Here is a 24,495-nt window from a genome sequence, read left to right as displayed (position 1 = left end):
TAAACCAATTCTGAAATGTTTATATAGTCCTTATAAATGCTAAAAGCAAAGTGTAACCCCCTCACACACACACACACACACACACACACACACCCCCACCCCAACCATTCAGTCAGATGATATGAGGAGATAATCCTAACATAGAACTGTTTGTGTTATTTTTTCACTGCAGTCAGAGTCATGGGCTCATCAGTTGCCTGTAGTGGCTTTATGAAGGGCCTACGTACACCATACTGCTTTCTGGAGTATTTTTGCCGGAGGAGTGCTTTCTCACTTTGACATATTAACATAACCTCTGGCATTTTTTCAAAACAATTCATCCTTTAATCTGCCTTCACTTACTCTGACGACCTTGGGAGATTGCTGTAAATCAGCTCGCCATTCTTTTATTTTTTCTGAGTCGCTGTTGTTCTTTCCTTTAACCCCGCAGACAAATGCAGTCACATTTGTGACCTATGTCAAATTAAATTAGTCTAGTGTCTCATATGATATCGATGAGATAATGACCTAACCCCACAGTTTTAAGTCCTTGTTTTTTCTGCACCACATTCTGCTGTCCACAATCCCTCGCTGTATCCTCCGTGCAATAACATCTAAAACATAATTTTATCCACTATGGGTGCAGAGCAGAGCCCAAACAATCAGTCGAGTATTCAAGTAGCCAGTTGACAGAAAATCAATCAGCAGCTGTTTTGAGATAATCGACTAATTGTTGTCATTTTTCAAGCAAACATGCCACACATTCACTGGGTTCTGCTTCTCAAATGTGAGGATGTTGCTCTTCTTTGTCACGTTGTAATTGAATATCCTCGGTTTGGGTCTGTTGTTCAGGGAAAAGAAGCCATTTTAAATACATCATCACCATTGGTCTCGAGGAATTGTAATGTGCATGTTTCCACATTTTGTTCTGTTTCAAAGTTAGAATGATGATTTGATAAATAGAGAAAAAACTCTCCTATAGTGGAGATGGTTTATATGTGTATGTTTTACATGTTATTTCAAATGTTCTATATCTTAATTTCGTGTTGTGTGAAAGACAAAGTTCCAATACGGCAGAAAATAAAGTTGTATTGGAGAAGTTTACCGCAAGAGCACAAGGGAGAATTTTGCCTACGGCTGTAATGATGTACAGCTCGTTTAATAATGAATCAAACGTTTGTGAGAGAACTCTTTGTAAGTACGTATTCAATTAGTTCTTAGTACAAAATACTGCTTTTGTATACATAGAAGCTACAACAAACAAAGCCTCTTTCTCCAAAGTCAATGAACTATTGATTAATCCTTTCATTTTTTCACCATTTTCCTCTGCAGGATGTAAATAACATCATGCCTGACATGTGCTTATGGTGTAGCCAAATCAAATGCTATATGCCTCTAAGATGTGAGAGGATGATTAACTTGAAGAAAAATGCAACTTGTGGAGTGACAGCAGAACGTGTGGATGCAGTCTTTTCGCTCAAATGCTCATGTTACGTCACTTCTTCTGCTGAATAATAACTTAATGGGTTTTTGGGATGAGTTCTTCCAGTTTTACAGGCCTCTCTTGTGTTTCTGCTCCCACCTCTGTTTCAGAAAGAGGGGGGTGGAAAGCAGATCAATAGCCTGTACACAGAACACTGTTTACTCTAAATGTAGCTATCATTGAAATTTTATAGTTCCCCCTTTCTTCACTTGAAAAATGTTTTTAGTTGGACCAACAAAATAAGGGCTCATTTAAATATTATTGACATATGTGTGTGTTATAATATGAGAGGCTTCTCTCTTTACATGGTTAGGCAGTCAACTTCAGTGCAGATTTAAAAAAGCGGCAGCATATGTCCTAGAACAAAACTCTAATCACTACACACAGATTACACTGTAGGTTAACTTTATTGTCTATGGTGGAAATGTGTTTATTTACATCATTCACTTGACATCAATTGAAATAAATATTCTGAGGCCTTTCAGTAGCCATTAACCTCCACCAGTCTGCCAGCTGGAGGGCTTGGGTTCACTAAATACTTAATACTGTTTGAACGTCAATCATAATTAACTTTATCCGCTGTAGCTATTTCCTGGGGAACAGTAAATATAATAAAAATAAATGAGTGGGTTTTATCCCGTTTTATTTACTTTAACCTTTCCCATTGTAATGTTCAAACAATTGGATCAATTTTTAACTGTTGGCACACCTATTGTCACTCAGACGCCGTGAGCAGCCCGCACGCACGCGCACATAACCACACTCCCTTCACTATCGGGAGCGAGCGTTTGGCGCACACCCTCCTCTCCTCCCTAGGGCGGAAGTGGGTCCATTTTTTTCACCTCAGTCGGATAAGAGCGGCTCGAGGAGCTGCAGCACGAGCAACACGCGCCCACGAGAGCGCACACCTCATGTTTATGTTGATGTTAATTCACCTGAGAGCAAACACCGGCAACAATAACGAAGTATGGGACGATATTAAGGTCCTGGCGGTCTTTGGACCGAGTGTTTCCCGGTTGTAGGGGACCGTTTTCCTGCGCATTCCTCCACGCAGAGAGAGCCACGGAGGGAGACCAGAGGACAGACTCAAAGGGGAAGGAGAGCTGGAAGCGGCCTCTTCACAAGTGGGACCGGGGAATCCACCGGCAGAGACTTGAGATTGACGTCCTGTCTGATGTTCTGGGCTGTATCGGAGACTCTCTGTGTTTGTTTTTGATGCCTTAGTGACCCGAGGCACGGTATGAGATCGTTGCTTTGATGAATAATTTACGGTCTTGCTGTCCGAGGCTCGCGCTGCGACTACCCACCGACCGCTGGCTGCGCCCGACGTGGTGGACCAGAGAGAAACGCCACAACGACAACACGGGCCTCAATCGTTGTGAATAAAACAAAACTACATTACACATTGTTTGATAACGTTACTCGCCTGGGTGCTGTTCTGTAGCGCAGAGCCCCGTAGTCATGTTGCCGAGTCGGTGGGGGAGCAGAGACGGAGCCCCCAGTATTTTGACCCTACGGCTCTGCAGTTTCGGGTTTATTTTATGAGCCTCGGCGAAACACCATCGGACACGACTTCGACTTTTTCCTCCACAGAAGCGCCAGCATCGTCCATTGTTGGTTTTATTTGAAAACAATTATGCGGACGCCCCCCCCCCTCCCAAAAAAACGCCTTACACAGCTGAATTGATACGATCTTAACAGCCTATGGATATTTCTTTTTATTACCTCTGAAACAATCTTTGAAGAAATTGGCTACCTCATTGTTTTGCATCAGGTCAGAGTTATAAAGACATCTGTGAGTGGATGAGCACCGTTTTTTACTGTTGAACTGACTTTGAAACCTCCATGAATCTACCTCAAATGCAACTTTTTTCCTACAACACATAACGGGCCGATCTGTTCCCAAATGAATACCTCAGCCTTATTTCTGCGCATGTTTTAAAATTAGCCTGTGTTTCCGTAACGCTGCAGATGGCTTCGTTTCCAGACTCGGACCTGCAGACGTGCCCTCTCTGCAAGGAGCTTTGCGGCTCCTCTGCACCTATTTCCTCCAGCTCATCTACCTCCTCATCTTCCTCACATACCTCGTCTTCCTCCAGCCAGACCACCAGGAGGCTCCACGTCCTGCCCTGCCTCCATGCCTTTTGCAGGCAGTGTCTGGAGGGCCAGCGCAGTCCTGGGGACCCGCTGAAGCTGCGGTGCCCCACCTGCGACCAGAAGGTGTCCATCTCTGAGGCCGGGGTGGACTCCCTGCCTTCCTCCAACTTCCTCTTCAGCAACCTGCTGGACGTGGTGGTGAGCTCTGAGGAGCAGATCCAGAACAAGAATGGCCACCACCACCTCCGAGGAGGCTTAGGCGGAGGCTCCAGCTTCCATCTCCCTCATGGAGGCCTGCTGCACCCTCACCACCTGGGAGAACCTCAATGCAGCTCCTGTGACGAGGAGAACCCAGCTACCTCCCACTGCCTTGACTGCCAGGAGTATCTGTGTGACAACTGTGTGCGTGCACACCAGAGGGTGCGGCTGACCAAAGACCACTTTATAGAGCGCCTGGGAGAGAACCTCCACCTGGGCCGGGTCAATGCCAACGGCAACCCAGGGCAGCCTGGGGTGTCGGTGTCCCTCGCCCAGTCCCTCCAGAACAATTTTGCCCTACTGTCCCTGTTTCAGGATCGCATGAGCTTCTGCCAACACCATGACAATGAGGTGAGTAGAGCATAAGAATAAAACAGAAGAAGGGCTGTTCACATGAATAACACATTTTAGAAATGATAAAAATATATGCATGTACTTCATACTAGTGTATTTATTGAGCGCACACACACTCCCATAATGTGACAGGATTGTGTGTGTAGTTTAGAAACATACTGGGGTCCATATGGCCTTAGGCCTTAGGTTCAAAGGGAGCTGAATGGCTCTTCACCTAGTTCCCTGGAGACCAACAGGCATGTGTGCTGAGCTGGATTTATACGCACACAGACCCAGCGTGCACGCACACACTTATAAGCATAGACACATGCAGAGTCTGCTTAATCTGAACCACACCATCCAGTCTGGGCAAAGAGAGGCCCCTGTAACTGCACACATGTTTCTATGAATGTTAGAAGTCCTATCCATGGACATATTATGGAGATCTAGCATTTCTCTGATAATGGGAAAGACAAGTTGGAAATGGGGGCCCAAAGTTCCTTTTTTCCTACCATGTGATCTGGGCAACGTAAACTACAAAGGCCTGTAAAACAGGAAACCAGCTTTTCTTGGTTTAGTCATATGGTCAGGAAGAATAACAAATAGCATTGGTAGGGGGTCTTGGAATGTCATTTTTGTACCACTTCTGGTTTCTGTTGAGGAGCTCAGAAGTTCTTGGTTTTAACAGCAGCTGGTGATAACCAATTGTCCTCATTTTGGTTCCACCGTAGAAGCAAATCATTTTTGTAAACTCAATTTGGATGATGATCTTAGTGTATGGGCCACAGCTTGCAAGTTGGCAGGACTTTTTAGTGTGAGAGAGGAAAAAAAACTAGTATGTAAATTAAAGCTGCCCGGTGGAGTTCTCTTGTAAACAAACAAATTGTGTTTATATTCAGTGTTTCTCACCAAAATGCACGGTGTGCAGCTTTGAGGCATAATAAACACATGTCCTTCCTCATAAAACATTTGTGAATTATGACATTACACGCATATTTGCTAGCTTATAGTCTTCTTCCTTGCCTTTTCAGGCACAATGCTATGCTTCTTGGCATGTTACAGCCACCTATCAGTGAGTTATTAGTGAAATAATATGAAACCATTGGCAGGAATGTGTATTGTTACCCACGTGCTCTTCTGTGAATCCTTGTGCGTCCACGACAAACAAAACGGAGACCCACTCCTAAAAACATTGCTTGATAGCGCCACTAGTGGTCAAATACTCATTGTTAAAGATGCCCTCAGCTGGAGGTATGTGAGAGACGAGAGAGAGCCTGCTGCTCTGAATCTGTATGTGTGAATGAGGCATTATATAAGATATCTTAAACATTGATTCTGTGCACACAGAGGGTATGCAGTGAACCAGATGAAAATTGGTGGGTTTGAAAACAGGAGCAGGATGGCTTGTAGTGTTGGGGGCGAACACATTATTTTTTAAAAATTTTTTTAGCCAAAGTGAACCATGTAAAAACACGTAGTGTTGAAATGTTGCCTTGCACATTCACCAATGAAATTCTATGTTCCTTTTTTTTGCAGTCATACGATAAAGCTCATCCTTCTTTTACGTCAGTTAATTTGGTGTAAAATGTGCTGAATACGAATAAACAGATCAATAAATGAGTTATTCTGTCTGCAGTTTTCTAAACATTAATTTAGCGTTAAGTCACAAAAGCCCAGTTCAGATTTCCAATTAATTTTATTTTTCTGTGACCCCCACCCCCATACACACCCTTGTCCATTGCCAGTAAATAGGTGGGTTCAGCTTCCCAGTAAGGGCTTCATTTCCCATAAAAGACTCACTCACTCACTCACTGGGCTTCAGCCCTGGGGGAGGGAATGACACAGGAGAAGGCTTGTCTTTCTTTACCTATGTGCGCTGAGCAAGCAGACTCATTGTCCGTCACCCTGCTCCTCATCCATCATATGTTGAAACGGTTTCTCATAAACCCAGTCTGTTTTAAAAGACCAGTTTTGGCCTTTTTAGGATTTTTATATTTGGTAATGATGGGTCAAGTGGAAATCCTTCTAATCTCTGTTTGTTCGGTCAATTCCCAGTTTGCTTATCCAATGCAAATTTACCTAATGCGCACAATGCCATTTCTTAGTTTGTGTTGGAGTCTTTCGTAAGGGGCCCAGTATACTTTGTCAGTGTGGCTGTGTCCTGTTGTTGCATTGCAGCTTGTCATTTCAAATTTTGGCTATAAGTTTTGCTATCCTTTCATCTTATTTAATCAGAGTTGCAGTAGCGCAAAAACAGTTGGCTGGTTTGTTCAGTTACTCTTTCCTTGTTGTTTTCTTTCTTTGGATTATAGACTACTGACTAGTTGGTTTCTCTCACGCAAGCCCAGAACATACATGCATGTCTGCAGTCAGCTGGCTGTCAGCTGCAGCCTTTGCTGTGTATTCAAGTGCAACTCTTAACAGAAGACACAAGGCGCTACATCAGTTTTTGTCTGGGCTACATCTTTGAGGTCCGAGCGGTGTGTCAGGGCCCTCATACCAATATGAGAGGACAGCGTAGAGTGACTTATGGAGAGGTTTTTTTCACAGGAGCTGGGATCTGTCCCCTCTGTAGTGTTATGTAAGCTTGCCAAGGAATTTCTCCACTCCCAGGAGATTGGTGGCAACGATGGTTATTCCTCACTGCTCAAACACCTAAACAACAGATTTTGTTAGGGTGCTGTGGGAGTGTTCAGTCTCTGTCTAAAAGTGGTACTAGAGTTAAAACAAAATCAGTAAAGGGTCAACTAAATGACGAGTCATTTACCTCTTTTAACTCTCAAACTAGGGATGAGTCACAATTTCCAAAGAGTCTTAAATGATAAAAATTTTATGGAACCATCGTATTAAACTATTATTAAATTAATTATTAAAAATATTTTCCTTGTTTTTACTGCCGATCTTTGAAGAATGGTCGAATAGTTCCCAGCAACAATAGAGTAGTATTTTTGCTTGAAATGCTCATTCTTACCACAAACGCATAGGGAAATGGTCATTGGATTCGGAAAAGGGCACAACAAGAAGATATTTAGCATAGGTGTAATTAAAAACGTTAACAATGGCTGCATTTGATATGTTCCACCTTGCAGCCCCTGCTACTTTGCATGTTTGTTCAAAATATAGTGGAACCATAAATAAATGCTATCAGCTACACCTGAAGTTAAAATGTCTGCTAGGGTTGGGCCGATAGTCGATACCATCGTCCATCAGCAATGGCTGACAGATGGTGGATGGTTGAGCAGTCATCGTGATTGTAAAACCCCGCCCCCCGGCAAAAAAAATCTAAATTTTTCACATAATGCCGGGACGTGAAAGCAGATTTTAATCACCACAAATGTTTCGCACCGTCCTCGGATCCACCGGCTTGCCCCGCCTCTCTGTCTCCACCCCCCTCGCCCATCTACTCCACTTTCTCCATCGGCAGTATGTTTTATAAAGTCGCCTAAAAGACACAGAACTTGTTCTTTTCCATATTTTTCCATCCTTGATCTTTTATTACGGCAACAGGTGAACTGCTTGTGGGCTTGTTAATGACGCAGCCTATCAAACAACCGAAACCAATATCTGCACCCTGTGTGTTCACTGCTGCTTTACCCGGTCCGTGCTTGTAAAATTACCAAGTTTTTAGCAGAGTAAAGTCTGTGCGAGTGAACACATGCACATTTAACAACCACCATCCCCCCCGCATGCACGCCCTTATCCCATCATCCATCCCGATGTTTTGATGTAGACCAATGGCCCAACCCTAATGTCTGCTGTGAAAAAGTCCTTTTTAAAAGTGGAAATCAATCCTGACAGTGTAAAATGACATCTTAATGATAAGACCTGACACTTTTGACAGCTCTGTGCTGCAGCTTCACAAGTTAAGCCTAGTTCACACTACATGATTTTAACCCCGATTTGCTGGTCGGTGACCGTCGGGCTGTGATCAGTGGTGAATCAGTGATCGATCGGCGGTCGCCGCTCTTTATGTGTGAACAACTCAAGGACGCGTCAAAGCGGCTCCCCGACACATTTCTGACACATCGCCGACGTCTGCCATAAATACATTTACATACAGCAGCACTTGTTCAGAGTCTTCACACATTCACAAACATGTTACTGCCCATAAGTCCCATCTCATATCTACTATGGTGAACATGATTAAAGTACACTACATCACAGCCACCTACAAAAAGAAGCTGCTGCTATGTGACCACAGCACCTGCATGCGAATGGGAAATAATTAGTCTTAAAACCAGTTGAGCCCGATCGATATGAGATTTTTAAGTCCGATACAGATTTTGATATTTGAGGATTTTAAAATCTGAGATATATATCGGCCGATATTCTTTACCCCCCTTATTTTAAGAAACTCATAACATAAGCAAAGATTATCCCTAACCTTTATGTTGAGACCTCATCAAGATACCATGATATAATGCAGTTTAAAAATAAACTTATATTGTTAGAAATAGTACTTTGAACAAAGTACAACAAAATATATTAAAGTTTTGAGAAATAAGAGTCAAATATATAAAACTACAGAAAACATTTTTAAAATATCTAATTTATTATAAATTATAGACGACGACTACTGAACATTAAATAGTGTATGTATTGTGGGGGCCAGCGAAATGGAAACGATAAATACCAATATAGGACTACTACTAAAAATTATAAATTTTAGTAGTAGTATCTCTGTGTGTGTATAAATATATATTAGGGCTGGGCACATTATCGCGTTAACACATTAATTAACGCCGACAAATATTTTATCGCACGTTAACGCAGTTTTTATTTTGTTATTAGTTTGAAAGTCCGTTGCTCACTGGCTCTATATACACATACAGTCAAACCCTTGGTCACAGGAGGGGCGGGATGTTGATCAGCCTGCAAATCACCCACCCAAACAAGCAGCGGAGGGAGGCTTCGGCAGACTACGCTGTCATCTTTTTTTTCCATATTTTTCCACCCGCGATCCGTCATCACGGCAGCAGGTGAGCTGCTTGCTTGTTAATGACGCAGCCTATCAAACAACTGAAACCAACATCTGCACCCTGTGTTCAATGTTGCTTTACGTTACCTGGTCTGTGCTTGTAAAATATCCACTGCGACTTGTAACATCATTTCAAGTCAAGTTTTAACCGAGTGAAGTCTGTGCGAGTGAACACACGCACCGACCCCTCTACACCACCACTCCCATGCCATAGTCCATCCTGATGTTTCAATGTAGTTTTGTAGACATCGTCTCAACCCTACTGAACAGACTGTTTCTGCTGCTCCCTGATAAAAGATACCTGATGCTGATACCTGTTCAGGGGAAAAAAAAAACAACAAGAAAATTGGACTCTGATGGTAACTTGTGATGGTAACAAGCTAGATAAAAGGTAATGCCCTGGCAGTGGCAAATAGCTTTGATTTAATATTTGATTACATTAATGTTTATGTTGAGATTTACAAGAAATATTTTATTGCTACTGTGTAAAGAGAATATTGCTGGTAAAAAGCACCTTATTTGTTTAAAGTGTTATTGTAATTTTGTGTATATAGCAGTACATTTAAATTAAAATTGTGCACTACAGTACTTTAGAATTCATTATTCAATTTTACATGTAACAATGTGATTAATCGTGATGAGAAATTTTACGGTGTGGAGAGAGAGAGAGAGGTTTTATCCAATGCTACAGAAACAATTTTTTAACACACTTCATACAGTGACGAAGAGAAAATGCTGCCCTTGAATTAATCTAATACTACATGACTGTCTACAACGAGGACCTGCAACTGCATGTTAGATACTTGCTCAGCTCACATTTAATCATTTGACACGCCAACTGTACCTAGAGACACGACAGTGTGATCGCTCTTTATTGTTAGCGCTCCTCCAGTGATAAACACCAAACACGGCATTAGCTTTGCGGCTAATTTAGCAACAGGCAGCATTATCTGCTGTTGGCGATGTTAGAAAATATTTAGAAGTAATAAATTGGAGAGAAGTGAGAGGACCGGTCTCTAGAACTGCCAAACTGTTTCAGAAATAAATCTACAATCACGTCTGTCAGCAGTGTAGCCTTTAACACTAGGTTACTGTAACATTAAACCCTCCGCTGCTGAGCCTGGAGAGGGCAGTGAAAAACGACACGGTTATCAAGTCTGGTCTCCGAAGAGGAAAAGTGATGAGGGCTATTGGCAAATGACCAACTCACCGGGAACACTGAGTGTGAGAGCTGCAGGAGCTATGGTGCGTTCCATTTGACATGGGAAGTCGGAATTTCCAAGTTCCCAGTTGGAACTGAAGTCGGATTTCCGACTCGGAAAGTCGGGACAACTGCACTACCCCGACTTCGTGATCCAAGATGGCTGTCGGGGTATCAACAGTTAGTGAAAGCTGTAGTTTATACTGTTTGTTAGCACTTCTGTGTACTTCTGACTCATATAAATGTTCGTACACAAAGTATTGTCCAACAGCAGAATGTGTGTTTTTTTTTTTTTTTTTTTTTTTTTTTCAAATCAACCGGCGTATCAATAGCTAACCTGGCTAGTCTTAAACAAACAGCTGGCCGAGCGATGTTTTCTGACTTGTTAACTGAAACGCCAACTCGGGTGTGACGTCATTCCCAGCTCCAACTTCCGAGGTAAATGGAACGCAGCACTACTCACTGTAGCTCAGAGCTCTGGTAGACTGTGCTCAGCTGATGTTTTGTTCTGTGGTGCTGCAGTGTTTTGAACAGAGGAGCTGCAGTGCGCCCTCTGGTGGGCAAACTATGCAACACTCATGACATGAGGGAAGGATCAGACTCTCTTTCTTCATTGTCATAACGGCTGTTATAAACGCCAAAGTAGATATATCTGCAAGTAGCTTGTATCGGCCGATGATATCTGCAAAACGATTAATCGGTCGGGCTCTAGTTGGGACATAACACCGGCGAGAGCAGAGTTGGCTTTCATGTAGCAACAAATCTAGCTTTGCTAGCGTTGCACTATGAAGTTCCACAAAAAGCCATGTGAAAAACCAGTTTCCCACATCCAACCTGCTAATCTGGTAATTTTATTGGCTTCAAATGAGGCATAACGATCACACATTCTCTCTCAACTGTCCCTCAGTTGCCAGGTTCAAAGTCAGAGGCGTTTTATTTGCCATTCAAATGCTAACCTGCACATTATCACAGTCACAGTAAAGCACATTAGTTTTAATATGCTAAAACGGTAAAACAGTGATGACGGTATTGCAAAATCCACGTCATGGCAGAACATGACTCCACAACATAAACACATTTTGTCTAGTTCTGGCTAAAAGTGACGCCTCTATAAAAGTCTATACATAGTAGTTGATCCAGTTTTTGAGAATTGATATCATCTTCAAACTCAGGAATTCTGGTCAGACCCTGATATTGGAAAAACAGGGAGGGTGATACTTTGACAGGGTGGGACATTCAAAATCTCTCACTTCATGTTTAACTTCATTACCTGTAATGCGTTTCTTTTTCTTATTGAGACTGTGGAGTGAAAATCATGTTTGTTTGCTTTGGCTTGAGTTTTCTCCCAGTTCTCTGCAGACAGATACATCAGTCATTTTGAGTTAACCCATTATTAATGCACACAGTTCAATTTACGGTCATTTTGAAGGAGATGGTATCAGGGATTGTAGAACCTCGTGGATTCCCAAATGGTGGAAACTGAAAGATTGACCGTGAAATGAAGGGTTTCAGTTGCAAGATAAGGCTCGTTAGGCAGCAAAGGGAGTCGGCTACCCGCTGATAAGAAGGTATAGGGTATGCGTTGAATGTGTTGGCCTACTTCAGCTGGGTAAATGTGAGTTGTTACTCATCAAGCACTGGCAGTGTGAGAGGGTCCCGTGTTGTGTGCGTGAAGTGGAAATGGAAAATTGGATTACATCAAAGGAGTGCCCTCTGCTTGCTGTGATGTCACCGTCCAACACACAAATCCATGCGGCTCCATCTGAGAGACAGCCAATGAAATGATGATCCTACAAAATGTCACTCTGTGGTTTAGATTAAACCATCACTATGACGACGCGTCTGGCTGTGCACGTGCATGCCGTCTCAACACCACACACACACACAAATTGTCTTTATATAGAACGGGTGGTGGGGTTACTGAAGCACACTGAGAGCAGACAGAAAGTGGTTGCTGGGCAATGGGCGCCTACAATGCACGGTTTTAAAGGATGAGGTGAAGTTGAACTAATCAGTTTGACGGCCTACCATTGCTCTTGTATCTCCTCTGGTGCCGTTTGTGTCTAGCAGTAAAGTTAGGAAGACAGCAGGATGTTCTAGGGATTTTATTGTTCGTCACGCATTTCCACTATTGTACTTCTTTGTAAAATGTTACTGCTCTATTATGTTGCTCCGTGGAGGAAGACCATCACTTAAAACATATGCTGGGTTGGCTTTGTGATCACCAGTTCAACCTCCCCACCCCCCCCACCCCCACCCCTCTTAGCTCGCTAGCAGAGAATGTTTGTAAGGAAACCTAACCCAACACCGACGCTGATACAAGGCCAGAGGAATTCCTGTAACTTGAGTTTATACCTCCTGGACTCTCTCTCTCTCTCACACGCACACGCGCGCACACACACACACACACACAGGGTATTTCCTCTGCCAACTCCTGCCTTTCTCATCAGCGCTCTTTCTGCTCTGTGTCAGGGACAATGGACATTATGGATGCAGAAAATCTCTTCAACATGATTTAGAAACTGTTTCTGCTGAGGGGCAAGTGATTACATTTCATCACTCCTGGAAGTATCTTTGTGAGTTTGAGGCTGCAGAATTTTCCTTTCCAAGAGCATCTCCCATCTGTAGGTAGTTATCCTCTGAAGAGGGTGTGTGTGTGTGTGTGTGTGTGTGTGTTTCCACACTGCAGCAGAGTTGGATTATATGAAGTTGGACTTCCAGCATTTTAATGTACAACATGTGCCCAGTAATTACAGAGCATTCCCTGTTTCCTGTGTGTTGTGAATGTGTTTCATGTAGGCTAAGGGGGAGTGTGCATGTGTGTGTGTCCTAGCTTTGATGTCCATTTGAGGACTTTGGCCCATATAAATTTAATGGATAGAAAGGAAGGCATTTATCACATTCTCTTTGACAACGGGATTTAAAACCCATTCAAAAGCTGGAACTTGCTACTTCCTACTCAGTGGCTGGGCACAAATGGGGTTTTAATTGGCAATTATTTGACCTCACTCAACGGGATTGTGCTGTTAACACATTTGACGTTAAAGCTCTCAACCCAATTTGGGGGACACTGCACAGCTTCCATCCACAATTTGTCCCTCCTTTGTCCACCTTTTTTTTTATTTTTTATTTTTTTAATATTGGGCCCAGACTATGCTAGTTTGTTTACAGAAATTTGCGATACACAGTTGGTCTAACCCTTTTCAAATGTGCACTCTCCTAGTAGACTACTTTGGAACGTCATATTTCTGCCGTTCAACTCGCGATCGCTGCCCGGGATGCCGGGATCACCAGCGCTGTAAAGTCCTTCCTCGTAGCTTAAGAAACTACTGTGCTGTGTTTGTCTGATAAGCCTTCAAATCTTCAATCTATTGTGCAAACTGACCTCACTGAATCATATTTCATCATCTCAGTGGTACCTGAAACAACACACCCACACCTGAATGCCTGGATAACTTATGAATTAAATTTAGTCAACAATACACTATTGCTGCATAAAATTCAAAGTCGAACCGGCACACTGGATAGTCAGTGGTCGTTCCCTCTGGCTGGATGAAGTCCGATGTTATAAAATGCCTAATCCATGTGTTACTGCAGCTAGAGGCTCTCCGCAGCGCCATGCAACTTTCTAAATTCTTCCATCTCACAAAGAAAATACAGGTCAGGTGGAAACAGTGCAGAAAAGCTGAACGAAGATGACCCGAACCTTTTAATCCGTGTATGATTCGTTAATATACAGTTCACCGATGTTCATGTTTGCTGTGTACCATTGTATGTTCTGACCACTATCACTAAATTAATTTGATACTGAAGAAGTCTTAAAAACCGGAGGATTCTTAGGCAACTTCTGAGGCCTCCCTGTTCATGTCCCAGCTGCTAGTGAGTTACAAACTGAATGGTGAGGCTCCTGTTTTTCTAACTAAAAACCCACCTATGTTGATGTTCAAGCTCATCTTAATTACATTTAATTAAGCACCGCCCTCGCCCAAGTGTATCTACTGCAGGTTTACCAAGTGTATCGCACAAAGCTAAACTAATCAGACACATTAAATATCAAAATCAGTATATTTCCCGGGGTTTTTTGTTCTCTGTTTATCTGTTTTTCCGCTTTGGTATTAAAACTTAAAAACCAAAAAACGACATGAGTTGTTTTTTTTGTTTTTTTCTGATTTTCGTTTTGAAAAGAAATGATCAAAGAACGAACCATACCCATATTCTAATGATGTATTAATTCGGCGTTCGGTCAATATTGCTTCATTGTTTTGGCATTTTTGGACTTTTCTGTGTTTCCTGTAAAGGCCATGTTCTTTAGGCTGCCACGTTGGTATGTCAGATATGTACGTGTGTAGGTGTGCGACAGACGTTGGATATAGGAGCGCTCAGGGACAGAGCAGTGTACAAATCTGTCAATGTCGTGCAAATGTAGCATCGTTATTTTACCGTTTCTGGACCGGTGGAAAATGTTGGCACGCAGTTGCCAGGTCATTAAGCATGTGGGCCTTTATGCTCACTAATGTCACAGTAAGAGTAGCTGGTTTGTGACTATGCACATTTGTTACATCTCAGCTGCTCTACATTTCATTCACACAGCTTCTCAATTTCATCCCCTTCTTTTCCCGAAGCTGTGACTCCCTCTCATGTTTCTCTGTCCTTCTCTTCACCTTCTTGTTGTTGTTGAACTCCTTCTTCTTTTCCTTCCCCCATCTCTCCCACCCTCTCACTTCCACTTTCTAGTGCTCAAGTATTAAGTGCACAACGGTCAGCGACACGCTCGCTGGATAAGGAGGCCAGCTGACTGTGGTTTGTTTTCCTACTCCGCTGTGGGGCCGTCCAATCAGATCGCTGGCTTACAGCCACTGCCCCCAATGTCGTATCTCGCTGAGTTTCAAAACATCAGCAGAGTTGTCCGTGTGTGTGTCTGTTATGTATGTGGCAACAAGCCAACAGAGGCTGCCACGAGAGGGCGGGGCAGCAGCAGGAGGAAGGAAAATAGCAATGGGAGAAAAGAATGAGGGAGGGAACAGAGAGGGAAGGGATCAACTGTATGTGAACAAGATATGAAGGGTGTTTCAGAAAGTAGGGGTCTGTGACTTCATAAAAGGAGCTTTGTCTGGCAGGTGGTATTCCCAGGATTGCTGAGAGCCGTTCATAAATGAAGTTACTTCGTGAATCCTCCTCCCCTTCCTTAGTTCTCAACCCTCACTATAACTGATACAAAATGGTTTAGCGAGTTTGGACAGTTCTCAATCCGCCTGATGTGCTGGTGCAGGAAACACTCCAGAATGTAATATTTTCTTCATAGAGGAAGAAATTGTTTTGTGTGCGAGTGCTAAAGCCAAGCTTCCCGACACCTGTCTGATGTGTTGGAATGGGGCGTGACGCGAGTTATGCGTTACTCTGAAAAGCAGGGCAGTCTTACCTGACACGACTTTTGTAAAATGTCAACGTATTTGTGATGCAGCTCTCAGACAGGTTTAATATTTGATAAACCGTTTCTCAGAGGGAAACAACAGCATGTTCTGATTTTTTTAAAACTGCTGCTGTCATTATTGTTTATTAAAAATGAATTATATATTAAAAAGAGAAACCCACATTTTAAACGTATGACTGTGTGAAATATGTTTTCACAGAACACTTCATTTTGTCTGTATAGTTATCTAAAATCTTAGCCTTTGAAAATGGTTACGGTTGCACAGAAAGAAAACAGACAAACTGACTGCACAGTCACTTAATCTATCCTGGGCTGGCATGATTCCAGGTGCGGTTCTGAATGAGTAGCACTCACCCCTCCCTCATTAACGTTTTGGTGCCCTGAAGCAAGGCACATAAGCCCCAGTTGCTTGAGTGGACTGCTCAGTGGCCAGCAAGTTGATAGGACAGCTTCCAGGTGAAATTGTAAGTAAGGATATGTCCATTTTTTCAAGAGTAGCCGCCTTTCTTAAATGTGTTTTGGATGAAACTGCTAAACACACGCACACATCTGACATCAGCCAGGAATGTTGTCTATACATTTCTGACCTTTCTTGTTTTTGTTTGTTGACAGTTAGTTAAAAAAAAAGTGTGCATAGGCCTTAGGCACTGACACGGATTATGAACATCCACACAGTTAATACCCATAGTTTAAGAACACTACTTCCCGGCTGTTCTGAACAGAAATTGATATAGTTTCTTCGGGTTAAAATCATTTTCGTAACAGTTTCTTGACAGATCAAATCCTGCTAACCTGATCCCCGGCACACTGCTGCTGGAGTTTGATCTCATCTGTAAAAATAAGCTCACATCTTTCTTACTTAAGAACAGGTCACCAACAGTATTATCTGTCTAATGTGGCATATTTAGTATCAAATATATAATTAATGTGAAATTAATAGGGCTGTCCCCCACTAAGGATTTACATAGTCGAATCAGAATCGTCAAGTCCTGCCTATAGTCGAATCATGTGTTTTTGTGCACGTCCATTGCGAGCTGAAGCTAAACTGAGGCTTATTGTTGATGTTGATACATCTTTTCTCTCTCGCCTGTCATTCACCAGTCTCATGCAGAGTTTTGCGTGCATTCCGTGCTGCCGCAATTGCATGCATGCCGCGGTTCCTTGCGGGTCTATTTCAAGTTGCCAGGTGTTTAAAAACGATATAAAATCCTTTTGTGTGGTTCATCAACGGTGACAAATTATCTCGGCACAACACCGGTGAAGCTGATGCTCAGTCTCTTCATCAAGTGTTCCTCCACTGCCACTAGGCTACACCACTGACTGTACAAACACTACACCTACACATGCGCACTGACGACCCACGGTTAGGGTTACAATTTTGGATTTATTCATGCACTTTAAAAACATTTCATTGAAAGTTTTTTTTCTTTTTGCATGTTTATTTACAGCATTAAATGTTGAAATGTGTATTGTAATAGGCTGTATATTAACTTATTGGGAGAAAACTAGTAGTTCTATGTAGAATCAGATGTTGAGCACCCCCATATCGCCAAAATGTCATGATGCTTGTTTCGCTGCGAAGCTTCGACTCTGAGATAGACAGTCAAATCGGGCTCCGCCCATGGAAGTATCGAATCTTCGACTATTCGCGGTCAGCCCTAGAAATTAAAGTGTTCCACTGTGGTTGTTTGATTACAAAGATAAACACATACATTATCTGTGCAAGCTCATTAGCGTGGCTTCAGTCAGATTGATCAGGAGCTGGTATTCCGATAACCAGTAAATGTCTGATTTAAAGTGAGAATAGGGTGCTTAACAGATGAATGGCAGGAAATGCATTCTGGATTTGACAAAGATTGCACAAAACAACTTTTAACAACTTTCCTTGAGAAAATCCTTTCATTTGTCAGTTGAGTTTGAAGTCATGCAAACCATGAATTTGAAAAGGCATTGCTAAACATATTCTTCCACTTCATTTGAAATACATTTTTCTTGCACGCGAAAGACGAGGTGTAGAGTGAGATGGAAACTGTTGAGAAATGTCATTTGACAATTGCAGATGTCTGAGCATCTTACTGTCAGAGAACAGTGGTTAAGAACGTGCTTTCGCAGTTCCCAGAGCAGCCCTGGTTTTTCTGGCACCACAGTGTGACATTACATGGCCCTGGTCCCTTCCCCCCACTCGGCTGTGCATACAGGCAGTGAGTGCTGCATTGAGTGATTTTTACTGGCTAGTTGAGCTCGTGCCCTCTCCCCCAGTTCCCAGAGGGAGGGGGGAGAGGGGGCAGATCCTACTGCTGCCTGCCCTCTGTGTGAGCACAAGGCCAGGCTCATAGTCATCATGCATTTTATATTAACGTTGTTTGAAGATTTCAGTATTTTGACCTTGCCAAGCTAGAGTGTAGATAATTCAGTATTATTTGAATCTGTCGCTAAAACTAATAATTATTTTCATTATTGATTAAAAATGTCAATTATTTTTAGGATATATATTGTTTAGACAGAAAATTGTGTAAATGCCCACCATAATTGTTTCCAGTGCCCAAGGTGACTTCTTCAAACACTCCAAAACCCAAAATATTATTTTTCTTCAATGATTTACAGTGACATAAAACTAACAAATAGTCCTTAAATTCTTTTGGAGGCATCTCTTTGGTTTATGAGAAGACACACAAACACCCCCAACATATGTGGGTGTGTCTAAGTGTAAACTCATAATGGAAGAGTGTAATGGGCAGAGAGGAAACATCCGGTGCACTAATGAAATACAATAACTCACTTCCCCTAACGTAGCCAAGCCCCGCTGCTCAGAGCTTTATGGCTGGTGATGGCTTGCTGGTTCCAGTCCCTCTCCGACAGCAAAGTCTGTATTTCACTTTGTGTTTCTGTGTATGTGTTCTGCATTTTGCACCAATGTTAACATTTTTGTCTTTGTGTTTTTTTTTATTAGCGCATGCTCTAAGGCTGAAATATTAATCAAAATTTTCACGAAATCAATATGGCGCAAATCAAACAATTAGAATCTCATAATTGCAATATCATTAAAAATATCGGGGCTGCAGCTAACGATGATTTTAGTACTCGAAGCTTCTGTAGATTATTTCACGGTTAAGAAGTACTTTTGCTTGGTGGCAGTTTATATGGATTAAACGAATGCAAAGAATTTGCCTCGATGCATTTTAGTAATTGAATTAATTGATGAATTGTTTCAGCCCTAATCGCAATCATATCTTTTTCAAAATCTTTTAGCCCTAGCATGCTACATGCAAATATGTGATAAGTTTTGTAGGTGAGTCGCCTCAGCCTGAAGGCCTCCCCTCAAGGGTGTTGTCTGTGGAATTTACAACCTAGTTAGCAGGACACCACGCCTATTTCGTATCTTTTTTTTTTACATTTCTGTATCACATGCACACTGGAAGTTTCTGGTGTGTTCTTGCATGTGTGAGGGTATCCGGTGTGTCGAGTGCATGGCATGGCTGTGAAATGCCTGGTCTCTTCGAGTACCACATGTGTAATGGAGCCACTGTATTCCTGAATTGCAAAGAATTTGTTTTGTGTGTGTGTGCTGCATTTTTGTCTGATAGGTTAAATTTTTTATTTATTTTTTATGTGGCAAATGTCTTAAAGCTTGTGAAAGATGGGTTTGAGAGAAAGACAGATAAAGACAGAGGCAAGTAGAGGAGGAACAGGATCCCTCCATGAAGACCTCTGGGAAGAGCCAGTATCCTGTGCAAGTCAATAATATTGACTGTGGTTCCAAGAGGCCGGTATGTTATATAATCTACAACTTGTGTGTATGAGTGAGTGTGTTTCACCTCGAGGACTGTTGTGCTGCTGACAACACATAAGCAGCAGATAGCATTAGATATCTGAAGCCTCTTGGAGCCATTTGTCATAAGATCTAGTTCTGTGAAATAGGACTCCAGACTTCTGTTTTCCATTTTGCCATGTTTCCACATGCACAAATGGAAACTGTAAACATGAGATAATACAGACACAATATACTATTGATTTCTGAATAGGCCATATAATATCTCATGAGCAACATGGATGTTTTAAATGAATATGATTTTTTAAAAACACCATGTATCCAATCCTACTGAAATCACACATCGACACACCTACACACAGCAAAAACCTTTTACTAAAACATTTAACAGCATATGTGTACTCGTAAAGCATTCAGTCGCTGTAAAGAAAATTTGGGTTGCACGTTTGTAATGTATAATAGTTGGGAAAGTTGGAAATGCAAGGGACTGTTCGTTATTTATTGATAATACTTTACCTTGAGCCTCCCTGAGTGACTGGAGGAAAATGCATGACTGTCCCTCCACCATAAATAACCATGTTTTTATTATCTTCACACAAACAGTAGCTATAATTGGAGAAAATAAAAACAAAGGTTGACCTTTTCCAACCACTACATTTAATAGCTTACAGTGACTCTTAAAACTATGGCCCTCTGACCCTCCTTTCCTCGTCAAGGAAAAAACTACCAGCACAACTTTACTTTGTCGTCTCCTGTAGTACTACAAAAGTTACTCTGACAATTTCAGCTCTGAAACAAAAATACTTAGGACCCATCCACACAACTGTATTTTCATTTTAAAACAGAGACCTTTTGCTACGTTTGCACTTCCCATCCAGACTAAAACAGAGAAAATGAAGATCTAAAACGGAGAAGTTTGAAAACGCTGCCGACCCCGTTTTATGTCGTGAAACTTTCGTTTTAGTGAAGACGGGCAAAAACAGAGGACTTTAAAAACAATTATGCAGACGGTCACGTTTGGCCTTCTGATTGGGTCTCATAAGCCATGCAAAGCAGAAACAGGATGCTGCTGACAGAGTTTTTGATTTGGCATTTTTATTAAAAAAAAATTGTACTGTGCAAATAACACTTATCTGCCTACACTTCTACTGTGCATGTCGCCGTATTTACTTTGCGACGATTCTGTCTGTTTTCCGTTCTGTCTGTTTCTGAATGTAACTACCGTGTTACATCCATTGTTGGTAAAAATTTTCAGTAAGGGGCCAATTTTTACAAATGCCCCTCACAAATACTCCTGTGCCTTTGTTTTTGCAATGATATAAGCGATCATTGTCTTATAGCATCAGTAAGGAACACAAAAATTCCTAAAACAAGGCTGCGCTTAATCTTTAAGAGGGCAATGAAGCAGTTCTCAGTGCAAGGCTTTTTACATGATCTGTATGATTTTGATTGGGGAGAATTAGCCTTATTGATGATGTTGAAAATGCTTGGACATTTTTTTTATGATGGTTTCATAGGCCTGGTGAACAAGCATGGCCCACTCAAAAGACAGAGTGAAAGGGCGAAATAATGTTTGGTTTAGCAATGAATTGTCAGACCTTCTTCTTGAGCGAAATCAAGCCTGGGCTCAAGCTAGAAGGTCAAAGCTAAAGTCTGACTTTGGCATTTACATAATTTATGCACTGTAAAAATCCGTAAGGCCTAATCTGCCTATTTCTTTTCTGAAACATCCAAAAATTTAAATAACCCCCTCAAGTTCTGGAAAACAATCAAATTATTAACTGAAGCAAAAACAGAGACAGAAGTACCATCTTGTTTGTATTGTTGTTGATGCCAAAACATCATTGACAAAAATGAAATAATAATAATAATTTCTTTATGAAACACTACATAATCCAGTTTCCAGCTCTCCCACTGTATGTCCTATTGATCAGTCACTGTCAGCTCAACCATTTCATTTCAAGACAGTAACCGTGCCAGAAGTAAATCATCAGGTCCAGACAAATTGGAACCATATTTTCTAAAAATAGCTGCAGATTTGATAGCCAATCCAGTTACATATTTAATTAACCTTTCTTTAGCCACGAATCAAGTACCAGCCATCTGGAAATCTGCCAATGTTCTCCCCACACCCCACCACAAAGGTGGTGATCCTGCAAACATAAATAACTATAGGCCTATTTCTAAATTGTCAGTATTAGCTAAATTAATGGAATCACTCATCAGCATGCAAATAAGACTATCTAATTAATAACAATATTCTGAATGAATTTCAATCTGGTTTCAGGAAACAACATAGTACAATAACAGCCGTTTCAAAAGTTGTTAATGACCTGGTCAAAATCTTGGACAGTAAACAGCACTGTGCAGCACTATTTATTGATTTTTATTTTTTTATTTTTTTTTTGTCAAAAGCTTTTGACACAGTGGACCATAAAATACTCCTTCAAAGACTCACCTCCACTGGACTATTAGAACAAGCAGTGGGATGGTTCAACAGTTACCTATCAGGGAGAACACAATGTGTGCATGTAGACGGCCTCACTTCTGCCTCCCTAAATATTTCAAAAGGGGTGCCTCAAGGCTCAATCCTTGGGCCTCTTCTATTTATCATTTATACAAACAACCTCCTGCAATAATATAAAAAATACAAACTATCATTACTATGCTGATGACACTGTTCTCTATTGTTCTGGGTCTGCATTAGGTCAAGCAATCACAAATTTACAGTCCGCTTTTAAGATCTTGCCACATAATTTGGCTACTTTAAAATTGGTTCTAAACTCTAAAAGAAACTAAAGTCTTGACTTTCACTCTGGGAAAATCAACTAAAAACATTTGTACACTTTCTGGTACAGATATTGAAAAAGTGTCACATTACAAATAGTTTGGCATTACCATTGACCAATTGCTGTCTTTTATATTGCATGTCCAAGATTTGGTTAAAAAATTTAAATTGAACTTGTAAATGCAACATTCTTGTCTGTCTCGGACTATGGTGATATTTTATACATGTATTCAACCTCCCAGTGTCTTCACGCTTTGGACACTGTGTTTCATGGAGCCTTGAGATACATCACAAACTTAAAATCTCACTCATCACTGTTTGCTGTATTCTCGGGTCGGGTGGTTCTCCCTCTCCATTCGGTGTTGGATGCACTGGCATCTTTTTATTTATAAGGCAGTGTTAGGACTTCTTCCTCCTCATCTGAACCCTTACATCATCCCGAGGCCTGCAGGGACATATGACCTGCGCTCACAGGATCTGTTTTTATTGACTGTCCCTAAATCCCGCACTGACTTTGGCAAAAAGGCTTTTAATTTTGCAGCAGCATGGAATCAGCTTCAGAATGAACTACAGTTATTCTTTTAAAGGCTTTTTAAAGGACCTTGCAGAAAGGCAGTCTGTCTGTCACTGTTTTTAAATTGATTTAGGACCTAGTTTTTTACGATGACGTTGTTTGAATATGAAGAGTGAAAGTGTGTCTGTGTATTTACCTGTAAGTGTCTCTGTATCTATTTGTAACTGCGCTGCTGCCACTTGCCAGGACACTCTTGTAAAAGAGATTTTTAATCTCAAGGAGTTTTTTTATCCTGGTTAAATAAAAGTTTGAGTGAATGAAAATTTTGTAGAGCTACCAGCCGATGGTGTTTTAATTGGGATAAGATACCTTTTAAATTATTACTAGAAAATTAAGTAGCCTGCGACAGGTTTTTGTGGATACAATTTTGAATACTTTAGATACTTTATATGCCTATGCACTTCACAAACAGCAAGTAAGCAGGTCAGAGTTTTCATGTCAGATTCGGCTTTCTCATCACCATAAAAATATATAGCTCATTAAACCACTTGTCATGTAATCGTCAGCATTGGAACCACTTTATTTGGCGATCTGAGTGCTGCTTATCTGCTGCTATGGCCCAATCGCTCACCAGAATACGTGCTGTCCGTGCGCCATCAATCTTCCCGTCCCTCACCCCCAGCTGCCTCGGCCTTGTGTCCATCATCGTCTATCTCCATCTTCCTCCTCCACTCCAGTCCAGCTGCATTCCTTGCTTTTGTGTGTCCCGTCCCCTTGGAATTTAGGAGATGTCAACGGGGGTGGGTTAGGACAGGAGGGGGGAGAAGAGGAGGGCACTGAGTGACAGAGTGGTGCTGAGAAAAGGACAAGAAGAAAAGGATCCAAGAGGAGCTTATGGAGAAGGCAGAAAGAAGGAGGAAGTCAGATAAAGGGGGAGGGGTGTGTGTGTGTGTGTGTGTGTGTGTCATTAGATTATGCCGCTCCCTGAGGGAACAGCCATTATTGATGGATTGATTGCAGGCCCCTCCCCATCCACTCAGGTCTCCTGCTATTGGAGGACATTGATCTGGTGTCTCTTTTGGATATGATGGCACATATTTAATTAGCCTTTAATTATAAACAAGCAACATTCAGACAAGGAGTTTAAAGCAAAGCTTTAGGTTTTAGGAAAAAAGGTTAAATGACACTTCTCCTTATCCCGAGGGACTGGGGGACTTTTTTTGTGAACCATGATCACTGCTGCTTCTACTTCATATGTCGTTTACACTGGTGAATGTAAGAGTGTGTGTGTGTATGTGTATAAAAAAAATTGTGTGTAAATAAAATGAATGACACAGAGAGAGAGATAATAAAATGAAATACAGGTGAAACTAAAAGCTTACACGCAGAAATCTCAACAAGCTTGACACTGTTGCTACCTTAGTTACGGTAATAAATGGTTTGGAAACAGGAGCAACATCCCTTTATGGCCCTCGTCCTCAGATGTTCAAAGATGGTCCAGAATGAGTATTGATCTATTTTTGCTGCCCTTTAGTCCTTCTGTGCTTCTTCTGGCTCTGTGTTTTGGCCTATTTGAGCCTCCCTGGTAACACATGCATATGGATGACTTCTTTATCATTCATGGTCTTTTCTCAGTAATTAGGGGGGGGGGGGGGGGGGGGGGG

General features: G+C 41.7%; 1 protein-coding gene across 1 annotated transcript in view; it reads left to right on the top strand.

Annotated features, from left to right (window-relative positions):
* The first annotated feature begins 2,313 nt into the window (after positions 1 to 2,313).
* trim71 (tripartite motif containing 71, E3 ubiquitin protein ligase) overlaps positions 2,314 to 24,495 on the top strand; it is a 39,268-nt gene continuing 17,086 nt past the window's right edge. The window contains exons 1-2 of the mRNA XM_046059036.1: positions 2,314 to 3,257; positions 3,434 to 4,168. Coding sequence (XP_045914992.1) covers positions 3,434 to 4,168 — 735 coding nt within the window. The 5' untranslated portion in view covers positions 2,314 to 3,257. The remainder of the gene's footprint in view (positions 3,258 to 3,433; positions 4,169 to 24,495) is intronic.

The sequence above is a fragment of the Micropterus dolomieu genome, linkage group LG09 (assembly GCF_021292245.1).
Source record: "Micropterus dolomieu isolate WLL.071019.BEF.003 ecotype Adirondacks linkage group LG09, ASM2129224v1, whole genome shotgun sequence".
NCBI classification, from domain to species: Eukaryota; Metazoa; Chordata; class Actinopteri; order Centrarchiformes; family Centrarchidae; genus Micropterus; species Micropterus dolomieu.
This window is presented reverse-complemented; position numbering and strand designations above follow the sequence as displayed.